This window comes from Lathamus discolor, chromosome 8 (assembly GCF_037157495.1).
Source record: "Lathamus discolor isolate bLatDis1 chromosome 8, bLatDis1.hap1, whole genome shotgun sequence".
NCBI lineage: Eukaryota > Metazoa > Chordata > Aves > Psittaciformes > Psittacidae > Lathamus > Lathamus discolor.
In genome coordinates, this window is record NC_088891.1 from 15,452,965 (window position 1) to 15,465,026 (window position 12,062).

Below are 12,062 nucleotides of genomic sequence, written 5' to 3' on the forward strand. Positions count from 1 at the left end.
GGCTGTTTTAGAGTAACTATTAAGTAAGAGCTATTTGGGTGTTTCACTGCAGAGACAAGCCCTGATTTCACCATACCTGTAGAACAAGACTAGCAGGGTACAATGTCCAATACAGGTAGCCTCAATCTACATCCCGTTTGGATTTCACAAAGTAAAAAAACCCCACAGTAAAATCACAGGAGATTTCTCACAGCAGTATCATTTCTACAGAATGTCATTGGTCACTCATACCTTTCAAATAAAAAGCCATCCACAATACCACCTTTGTCTAATGGAAGAAATATGTTTTTCTTCATTGTTCATGCCTTGTTCATAGAAAGACAGCCAGACTAATTGAAGTGACACATGATATGCTGTTTATATTTTTAAAAAAATATAGAAAACAAACCATAACCAAAATTGTGAAAATTTGGTTATCACATTTTTGTCCATTTGCTGTCAATTTAATGAGTTTTTACTTTTCTTCTTTGTACCTACCTACAATACTTTCTCATAGCTCTGAAGGTTTGGATATAATTACCTGAAGGAGCTCCAACCCAAGCCAGACCAAGGACTCCATCATCAAAATCACGGTCTGTAAACACATAGGCCAAGCAATAATCATCATGATTCTGTTCCGAGTTCAGTTCCAGAAACTTTTCCACACCAATGTTAGGAAATCTGAAGGGATTGGAAGAGTCCTTCTCATCTACAGTTGTGTTAATCTAGAAGTAAATTAAAACAAGCTATAAGACATGATTCATTTTCACTTGACTCATAAATACCAGCTAAGAGGCTTACAATCATCAATACCTTGTTATGTTAAATAAAGATGTTGCTAAAGACTCACAGGCCTTAACTTCCTACCCAGTATTTGGAAAAACAAGTTCTACAATAGAGAGAGCATCTGCGTAGTAAATCCACACCCTATTTCTTTCTTCCTTTCCATCAGTACCCAGTTTATGTTTATGCTTTTAAATCACCATTTTTAGAAGAAACTTTCCACCTATGTAGCTTTATCTATTTTAGTGCCTTGCATGAAGAGCAACAGAGTTATCTGACACAGTCAGCACTGCTGAAATGTAACAAGTTTATTCCTATAAAAACTGACTACAGATTCGTAACAATTACCAGATTTTTGACAATAAATACTAAAACCAGACCAAATAAATGGGTTAGGGAACCATTTACTACAGAGACACCTGTTTTACAAAATTACTAATGAGAAATGGTTACAAGTGAACAGGACTTCTGAACAATACAGGCTCCAAGCAGTATCAATGAAGCTACAAGTATTTCCAAAACAACTTACTCTTATTCGTTTCACCATGAAGCTGATGTTACGAATTCCTGAGAAATCTGTTGACTGATAAATTGTGTCAATCGCTTTAACATGGCTGGATATCTGTCAAAAACAAAAGCATCTACAGTTCAAAGATCTATGTCCTGCACTGTAGGTAACCTTCAATAGCAGCAACCACAAAGCCTATACTTTACATATAAGATGTTGTGCCATATGAACTCTATCAGGACTTTTTAGAATCATAGAATCACAGAATAGTTAGGGTTGGAAAGGACCTCAAGATCATCTAGTTCCAACCCCCCTGCCATAGGCAGGGACACCTCACGCTAAACCATCCCACCCAAGGCTTCATCCAACCTGGCCTTGAACACTGCCACGGATGGAGCACTCACAGCCTCCCTGGGCAACCCATTCCAGTGCCTCACCACCCTAACAGGAAAGAATTTCCTCCTTATATCCAATCTAAACTTCCCGTTTAAGTTTGAACCCAATCAAATGCTGATGGAAATAAATTACTACATAACCTATTATCTGCATTATCACCATGCCAGGTAACAGCAAAGCATTTTGCCTTTTTTTTTTTTTCCCCTTTTATTTTTTACCATGTAATTCTACCAACTATTCCCTTTGTGATACTCACTCGATTCATTGCTAAGATAAGACAGCATGGTACTTAAAATTCTATTCAAAGCATTGCATTTCTTTTTTCTCAAAAAAGCAACTTGTTACAGCATGATTGTTTTATTCCTGGTAGAACACAAATGTGAAAAAAACTATCATTTACTTTTTCCAGCACCACAAAAATGCTAACTCATTGAAAACCTGATTATGAAGGTGACTTCAGAGCTTTGGAAAATGTTACTCAAATTGATTGAACAGTGTGCTGAATAAATAGTCGGAGTCAGATTTGCAAGTGGCACTGAAGCTTCAGACTTCAAGAGATGTACATTAACCTGCTACTAACAGTTTTAGAAAATGATGAGCAAAAAAAAACAAACCCTTTTTCTAGTTAATAATATACTGACAAATAAGAAGCATCTGCCGTTAGTGACCACTGCTTTTATGACTTCCCACTACATCAGTCACTACAGGAACACATCAGTGTCATTAGCTCGCAGTGTTTTGAACTGAAATTCCAAAAGGAAGGCTATGCAAGTGTTAACACAGATGCTCAGCAGGCTGTCAAACAGAACAGAACTCTTCAGAAAGTATCTTTTTTTTTTTAGTAAGAACTGAGAAAAGTCACACTGCAAGTCTCACTCAGAGGTGCCAAACAAAACACAGCTGCCATTATTAAAAGGAAATACAAGTGCCCGGGACTTTTGTCACAGACACAAAGCATCTTTTTAGTGACCATAAAAAAGCTATAATGTCAGGATCACTAATAAATGAAACAAGACATTTTAAAGTAAATAAGCAATATATGCAATTCAAATTATATTTATCAGAAATACACAAATTAGTAAAAGCAAATAATTTAAAATTAAGAGATTGGAAATACCTGTGCAATTACAGCTTCCCTTGTTCCATAATGTTTGTAGAACAAATGATCAGTCTGAATATACAACTGACATGTATTTTTTTCAGCCTGAGTGGCACGCTTTTTTCTTAAAAGCTGTGGACCATCGTTCTTAGGCTCTTCAAAAGGCTTCTACATATACACAGGAAATAAATCTATTTAATTTCATAGATCTACATGCTGCACTAGATAACCTAAGAACAGCAATGGATTTTTCTAAACAGACACACTAATCCAAACAGGTTTTAATTCTTTAACCCACAAATTTTGAGAATCTTGTATTAAGTAGGTTATAGCCAGTTTTCAAGTACAACATTTATTTTTAGTACGTCAGTCAAACCCTTCTGTGCATGTCATTTTGTAATATAAAAGGCAGTCAATGTGAAATAGATTTTTTTCATGCATGTGATCTTTGGAGTCTTCCTTTTTCATAATCCTCTTCCACGACGAGCCCTTTGCATATTAGAAAAAAAAGACACTGCTGTGGGACTTAAATGCGCCCTCCCCAACACAAGTTATTTCACAGTGTAGTTACCTTAGTTGGCTACTTCAGCAAACACAAACATTTAAGCACTTCGGCAAGAAACAAATGGTAAATGAAGTAACATGAAGTTAAAATAATGCTTGTGAGAACAGTATCTGCTAACACATTTGCCTCATTCATAAGTTGATGGCCTACTCTCTCCATGAAGTTTTAAAAGTAAATTTTTGGGAAAGCACGTTACTGTTACCAATACCCAGTTGTGTAATACCGTTGATAATTTAGGAGTCACAATATAAAACTTTAAGTCGTTGATGCTATTTAACAAGACATACTGCTAGTTTAGTTGGCATACACTTAAGTGACACCACAAAACAATGCCAAAACTTGGAAGAGTTTGGAACATAGCCAAGAGAAACTCAACTTACTGAGTTATTACTATACTGTAAAAGGGGGGATCCAGTTTTATGACAAGCAGTGCAAACCAGAAGGCAAAAAACCTGCAGACCACAGACCACCTACCTCTTATTACTGGCAATCTGTAGCTTGTGGTAACCCCTTCAATCTTTCAATATTGCTACTAAAACCCTCCCACTCCTACCACTTCATTTACCAGTAAAAACACTCAGATATTACAAGTGTGCTATATTAACATAACTTGAAAATTTGGAAGTTATTTTTCTTTAAGGACCAATATATTACTTAGAGATCAAAGGATTTTGAAACTCTCCTTCTCAACTGCAATAAAGCATATTGAGTACTTATCTCAGATACATAGAGTATATATCTCAAGTATATAGAGTATATATCTCAAGCTGGATTTCCACATCCATCTAAAGTTCCAATTGCTGAAAAATTTGAGATGATGTAGGATTCATTAAGACTATGAGCTAGCACATCTATGCTAAAGAAGCAATGAGAAAAGGAATTTGGAAAAATACATTAATAAGAAACCTCTAGCAATAATTGAAGTACCTCACAATGCTGGGGAATGATGACCAACCAAAAGTAGAAGAGACAACATACAAGAAATAGAAAGTTATTACACTAATTTCTAATCAACATAATCCATTAGTCTATGTTGTACCTCTGTTATTGGTTCTTCTATACCAGTCATCTGGTACTTCTGCATTCTTTCAAATACTGAATGATCTGCACAGCCTCCTTGTGGTCCATATTTATGTGGATATTCTAAAAAGAGGAAGGCCAGGTTGAATTTTCAAATTCCAAGTACAAGCAAAACATGGCTGTATCACTCCAACTCACTCAGTATGTACCCAATATTGCTCGTGTGGTTTGAGGGAAACATTCTAACATTAAAGCTTTACGCTGCTGTTTCTTTCATTAAACATTTCTACCAAGATACATTCTTAGTTTTACAAACAGAATTGACTATTGCTTCTTAACATTGTTTTCTTATAGATAGCAAAAGAAAATATGAGCAGCAACATCTAGCATAAGAGCTATTATTTATACAGCTGTACCAATGAACTTGAGCTAACAGCAGCCTTAAAAAAGTGAACTCACAATAGAAAATTATTACAGATCAAATATATTACAGATTGCTCAGATACGATAAAGGTTCTCTTTATTCTATGTGGCAAACTAAAACTAAGAAACCCTGCTAACGTTCCTAGAGGACACTATTGCTTTCCTCATCTTCCACAGAACTTTTGAAAATATTGTATATTATGCAAATTAACAACCAACCCACAAGAACAGAAACTCGGATGATCCTTGGTCTCAAACTCAATTCTACAATTCTAGAATCACGAGTTTGCTAGCAATGTGACTGACAAGATAAAATGTATGATTTCCATTCTGGAAAGTAAACAGCACAATTAAGGATAAGAAATCAGTGTGTGTATGCATATATTCGTGTGTATGCATGAGTATAATTTTAAAGCTTACAGAACTACAGATTACAAAATTTACAGATGTATTTAGAACTTAGAGTAAAGTAAAACAAAACTCCATGCTGGAGATTCAAACTGGCTCAGTGAGAATATCATACAATTGGCTGCTTACCATCATTCTTTCAGTGCTTGTCAATGCAGCTCTCATTAGCCATATAATGTGTTTTAGGCACATATGGTTAGGTTTTGACTGTTAGTACCAATTGGAGATTTATAAGCAACCCATACTTGCAGAAGCTTCCTCTGGAGATAAGAAGTACTAAAGGTAAGAGGTTTTGCCCCTGCAGCTTCTCTGCAGACTAGATCCCATTATAAACTGGCGTCCCAGTAAGAGGTAATGAAGCACAGATTATGGGAGCCACATATGCAAATACTTAAGGAATTAGTTTCTGTAGGGCAAACCACAGTTTTACCATCTCATCAAGGGGGTGCAGGTTTTGTCAGAAATGTGTAAACTATACCAAGGTTTGTTGTTTTGGGGGAGTTGGTGGTGGGTTGCTTTTCAGTTGTTTTTTGTTGGTGTTGTTTACCAAACGTCCGTTCCCCCCCCCCCTTCTTTTTCTGAAAGTGTGAGCATCCAGAATTACAGAGTAAATAGAACATAGAGATCAGAGTAGATTTATAAAGCTTCAGACCTGGCACCAAGGACCTGATGTCCACATTATATGCATTTTAAGGGATTTTACCCTTGACTCGCTCTAGTCTGGTTCTGTGAAATCAAAGCCTTTTAGCAGCTGGAACACAGCAGATACACCCTTAAGAGTATGTACTCTGGTACAATTTCATCTGACAGTATGGTCAGCCCTACCACAGTGCCAGAAGAATAGAGAGAAAAAGAAAAAAAAACCCTCTTACTGCAGCAACCTCACCTGATTTGGTTAGCAGTGTAATGGAACACAGGCTTTGCTAGAGCCAATATTAAACAAAAAGTACCACTCACTGTTGAAGTCATCTGTATTTTTTGGGATCCTGTTTACTATCACTAGATGGGATTGAATAGCAAAGCATTACAGATATGACCCTTCCCCTCATCGCCACTATTTTTTTCCCCATCATAGTGTTAAAAGAAAAAGAAAAACCTACTGTATTTAACTTTGCTAAAATTCTCATTACCCACTACATCACCAACCACTTATCCCTGCAACAAAAGGACATTAGACAAGGGTGGGAATAATGGACAATTCTGCCTCACCATAAGCACCCTTCATCTACATGAACCAGTGTAGCTTTGAAGCAACTCCTGCAGTTGGTAACTGCAGGAATCCACAGAAATTAACTGGAAACATGGCTGCACAGCATACTTTACACTAGTACAAAATACCATTTTCTGCTATCACCACTTCTATTCATGTCATAATGCAGCATTATGACAATTGCAGAGCAGTACTAGAAATAAGTGTTCTCAGTGCATTACACACAAAATAAGCAGCCTTTCCTCTGTATTTTGTTTCCCCAAAGATGTTAGGAAATCCCTTAATACATTTTTAATACTGACTTCCTGCAATTTGAACACATATTTCTCACTTAAAAAGTCATAATCTAGTAAGAAACATGTTAAGTCAGTTAAAAGAACATGAAACAGTCTGCAGCAGCGATTGCCAAGGTTTAGCATGCATTGGAAAAGACAAATTCACCAGGTACAGATTTGAATACACTCTACTAACCACAGGAGGCAGGTAATAATAAGATAGTTCACTTTGGAACCATGTCTAGCCTACAGAGTTGCATACAAAGCTTTCTTTTGACAAATGATGCATTACCTCGAACCATGAAGGCACTGTTCCCTCCTCATGTTTTGAGAATTCCTATTTCTATCATCCCCTTCTGCAGTTCCAGATTTAAATATCTGGAGCTAATCAGGAACTACATGGTGTCAGATGACTTGGGCAATTTTGACCCACATCACAGAAATCTGGTCCATGTTCTTGTGATGCTTTTAAATGCTTTGAGAGGAACAGCCTTCTGCCAGCTTTTGGGGATCAACAGCTTCTCAGTCTATCCCTACCACAACCCTGTGAACTGATTCAGAGAACACACGTGCCTTTATCATTAAATGATCACTTACAGTGAATGCAGAGTTGAGAAAAAACTGGAAGCCTACTTCCCATCAGATCTCTAAAAGAAGATTTTAATGACAGGACCAATGCTCTAACTAGAGAAAAATCCTCAAGCAAAACAAATGCTTTATTTTTCTTTTCCCATATTGTCCCGGTTCCCATTTTCCAATTTCAATTACGGAACATCCTGACAAAATGTTAAAACTGTGAACAATGTAACAGTAACAAACCTAACTCCTCCCGCCTCAATCCTGACATTTCAGACTTTGACACTGACATCTTTTTCTAACTAGACAGCAGATCATTCATAGTTATATATACAACTACAGATGCTTTTTAAGAAAGGCACCTACCCACAACAATTCCTGGTCACATGACTTTTTTTCTTCTAGTTGTCAGTAAATAGGGTGATCTGTTAAGCATTTAGGTCAGCTACTTATTGGATCCTGGACTGGGGCAAGGGCATAACAAACGTCTATTAAAAATGCTGAAAATCCAGTACTGCAGCCACCATAGAGATGTGCCCAATTCTAGCAAACGCAATACTGTCAGAACAAAATCTAACTTTAAGCAGATACAAAAACCCCGCCTTATTACCAACTGCATTCTAAGCAGTCGGTTACACTGTGCTCCCATGACAACTGCCAAGTGACCTTCATTATTAAACTGACAACCATGATATGAAAAAAAAAAAAAGGAAGCCAAATTCTCACTAACACATAGGCTGCAATGGTCAGTTCATTCAGGAGCTAGGGCTTTCCAGAATTACACGATACTTGACTTCCTGTTCTCGGCTGTACAGCTCTTTCGAGATGATAAAGGTGATTAAAAGACCATGTTTATATTCCTGAAGGTCTGAACAGGATTTTCGCGTCCACTGTCGATTTGAGGAAACACAGATTTTGTATTTTACAGCCTGAACTCAGGGGTACATTTAAAGCATATATAATTGAAATAAATACAGTTCCAATGAAAGCCTAATCCTTAACAGTTTCCAAAATATTTTAATGAAAATAGCAATTTGCATCTTTCTAGAACTAAAATATAAAACGGTTTGACCAAGAGTGATTTAGAAACTAAAAATCATTCAACTTGTGTTTCAAGTCATGAATAGAAGGCTGCCTTCCACTGGTCACCACATCCACTGTAACAGACAAAAGCTGCCTTATAAAGTTGACAATATAATCCCCACTTACAAAAACCTCCTTTTGTTTAACTACTGAATAAGAACTCATTGAGATGCTAATCATATGTTGCATTGTGATTTCTGAAAAGCACTAAAAAGCATATTGTTTCAAAAGGCTGAAACATGGGTGACCAAAACATATCCCAAATTAAAGCAAAGATGACTTCTTCCCCCGTCTCTCCTGGGTTAGAAATGTTAGCATTTTTGTTCTGTGTAAGACACCAGCGGTTTGACTGTTTCACAAAAGTTAGCTTTAGATTAGAGCAATAACAACAGATTTGCATGCTTGTTTTTATTTTTAAAGCTACTGTAAAGCTTAGGGTTTTTTTAGTTATTGTTGGGTTTTTTTGGAGCTGCAGTTCAATGCAAAAATAACACATGAAAAGAAAAAAAATCAGCCTCAAAAGCACCATTCAGAAAGTGACAGGAGCAGTTACATACTCCAGATATTGAAGACCACAGAAATCCTAGAGGCCTCTAGGATACCAATGAAAAAAATTAAATTATACAGTCAGTATGCATGCACATCAGACTGTATATGGACAGCATCCACTGGCAGTGGCACATTTCCAAACAGTGCCACTCAGACATAGCTCCAGGATGGGCTGTTTTCAACCACACTGAGCAAGCGGCAGTAGTTGTTCACTTGGCAATCTGGAAGCTGTATTGTATCGTTGCTTCCATGTGGCTCTCCAGAATAGGTTTAGAGAATCCCCTCTGATAAACTGATTTTGTTTCTGATAATTTTTATGCACTAGATTCAAGAGGAAAACCAGTGTAAGCCAACATAGCATCACCTAAGCAGTTAAAAAATTCATATCCTGCTCCCATTCACTTTAATAACACATTAATATGAACCAATTTCATCACTAGTTTCTTCCATCTCTCAAACGATCCATTTCTTCCTACAACAGAGATCACTTCTACAAAACAATACTAACATTAACAACACTAACTTTCCTAAAGTCAAATTCTGTTTCTTTAAGGTACAGTTCAATTTCTGTCGTAAGAGAGTATTTTTAGTCACCCACACAGCTTGGGTGACACAAGACAATCTTCTTGCTTGTCTTAGCCTTTGGAAACTGGGTAAATCACTTTACTGCCTTATGTCCCTTTACTTCCCTCCTCCCCTCTGTTTTCTACAACAGGATTAATAAAACCCTTTGTAAAGCAGACAGTGACTTATTCACAGAAAGTGCTATGTAAGTGGTAGTCTAGTATTCCACTATCAAGCAGTGAATTGAACGGTTTGGTGAGACCTACAAGACGTACCAAAGAATTTAGAAGTATGTTCAAATTATTCACAGAAATATAAGAAATATATGTTATAAGAGACGCGTCTTACAGTTTCATTTCAGGCTTCTGTGAGGTTCTCATTACTTTTCCACACTACTCTCCTGTTACAGCAAACCACGTAATACTCCACTAGCAGCTAGCAAGGCAAACAGTCTTCTCAGACTTCCATCTGCAATGCTCTGTAGAGCCGAAAATTAAATGCATGCTGCAACTTCTCTTTGGGAATTGAAGGCAGTATATGGAACACTACCCTATTAAGTTACTTTATTCTCAAATATGGGTCTTGTATGCACCAGGAAGACATACACTCAGTCAGTCAGAAAACAAGTGTAGCTCACAATGTACATAAAATTCAGGAACTGTGTTCATTCAGAAGCCCTTTGAAATTCTGCAACTTCTATTGGATTTTGTGTTAGTAATCATATTTACAGAATGGTGTAACAGGAAGGACAAGCATATCTGCTAGCTTACAGCAATTTTAACATACTTGAAGACAGCATACATATTGCCACTGAATGCAAAATACAGCTGTATTCCAGAAGCTTTATTCAATTAGAAAAAAAGTAAACAGTATTTGCTGACTTTTTAAAAGAGAAAGATCATTTCTCTTCACTGTATTCATGCAAGAGTAGTAACCAGAGAGAGTATTATGCAACAACCCTGTCTTTCACTGGCTTACAGCACAGAGAAAATTATAATGTATACAGCCAAGTCACAAGCAGGGATTTTTCCCATCTATCTTATTTTTGACATTTCATAACACAGTTTCATTATGACATACTTTGAAAATAATCACGAGTAGCTCAAGTAATTTTAATGACCTAACCCAAGACTGCTCATCCAATTTCAAACGGGACTTCAAACTCCAGTCTTCTACACTTTGAACAATGGCCTGATGGGACGAGCTTTTAAATGAAGTTATAGTTTAAACTGATTTTTAAGCAAGACTGAAGTCCTACATGAAGTGAGCTTGTAACACACAACTTGCTAGCTTCAATATTCAAAATGTAATCTTAGAATGACTCTGCCAAAACCTACTTTGAAGAATTTAAAGCTGGAATCACAACTTAATTGCCGTATATTTTGGGTTCAGCATAAAGGTACTTTAAGCATCAAATACAAACTACTTATACTACAGCTGAAGGCTGATAATACGTAAAAAGGCAGGTGGAGTGGAGGAGAACCCTAATGCACCAGTTCAGAAGGTGTAGAAGTATTCCATGGTACTTTCTCATCCTGCTGGGCATTTCAACTAAGACTAGACTTCTGCGGCTACCCTGTTCAAATTCAAATAGTTTTCTCTGTACATATCCACCATCTACTGTGTAAAACGGGACATACTGGGTGTCAACATATCTTCTAAAGAGATATCTGAAGGGAATTATGACTATGTAAACAGAAGAAGCTCTTGTTTCCCACAAGTACCACCTTCACTAGATGTAAGTGAACATGTAGTTACTTGAACACTAATTACCCTTTATTTTCCAGTTCCCAAGAAAAAAACACTCAGTATAGAGCATTTAAAGAATGCATTTTTCAAAAGAAACATGTATCCATTGAGTATAAAAATACACTGCTTATACTCTTAAAGAATTCTTAAAATGGCAGAATAAGGAAGACTCACGCTGGCTTGGTTTCCCATAAATCTCTTTCAGACCATAACTGTGTATGAATCATGTCAGGACAGCATGATTCAATGTCATACGCAGGCAAAGGTTCATTTGATGCTTACAAATGGCTTACAGGTTTTGACATTCAATAAAAAAATAATTATCTATAGCAAAAATGGATGGACTCACTGATATCATCTTCATGATAAATGACAGAGTGGAACGGAAGAGTTTTGTCCTTAATATATCTCTCTGCTGGCTCAATATAAAAGGTCCCACTGTGCGTTTGGATGAATCCTTCAAATTTTCCATCAATAACAGACCCATGGCTAAAACTTCCCTGCTCGCCTGTTAAAGAAAAAATGTGCATTAAGAGATTATATATCTTTCTATATAAAGGTATACCTTTTATACCTTCTTATACCCACTTTTAAGCTTTCAGTCCTGTGCAAACTTCAAGCATACACACTACTAAACGTGTTAAGCAGTCAATGCTGAAGAATGATACTTGCATCATTACACTGATTGTGCCCCAGCTCACAACTGCTAAAACCTATATGAATTATGTAACAGTAAGATTCTGAGTAACAGCAGTACGACTTGCTGAAGTTTGTGTCTGAATTTTAAAGACTAAGATTGTTCAATAGTTAAGACATACAGTTATCCCAAAACCAGTTACCAAATGCAATAGCTTCCTAATCAGGTCCATAAGTGA

General features: G+C 36.7%; 1 protein-coding gene across 2 annotated transcripts in view; it reads right to left on the reverse strand.

Moving 5' to 3' along the window:
- ADAM10 (ADAM metallopeptidase domain 10) overlaps positions 1 to 12,062 on the reverse strand; it is a 47,764-nt gene that overhangs the window by 10,960 nt on the left and 24,742 nt on the right. For both annotated transcript variants that reach the window (XM_065688588.1, XM_065688587.1), the window contains exons 4-8: positions 11,537 to 11,695; positions 4,370 to 4,473; positions 2,784 to 2,933; positions 1,292 to 1,384; positions 521 to 704 (exon numbers count right to left, since the gene is read on the reverse strand). In XM_065688588.1, the coding sequence (XP_065544660.1) occupies positions 521 to 704; positions 1,292 to 1,384; positions 2,784 to 2,933; positions 4,370 to 4,473; positions 11,537 to 11,695 (690 nt within the window). The remainder of the gene's footprint in view (positions 1 to 520; positions 705 to 1,291; positions 1,385 to 2,783; positions 2,934 to 4,369; positions 4,474 to 11,536; positions 11,696 to 12,062) is intronic.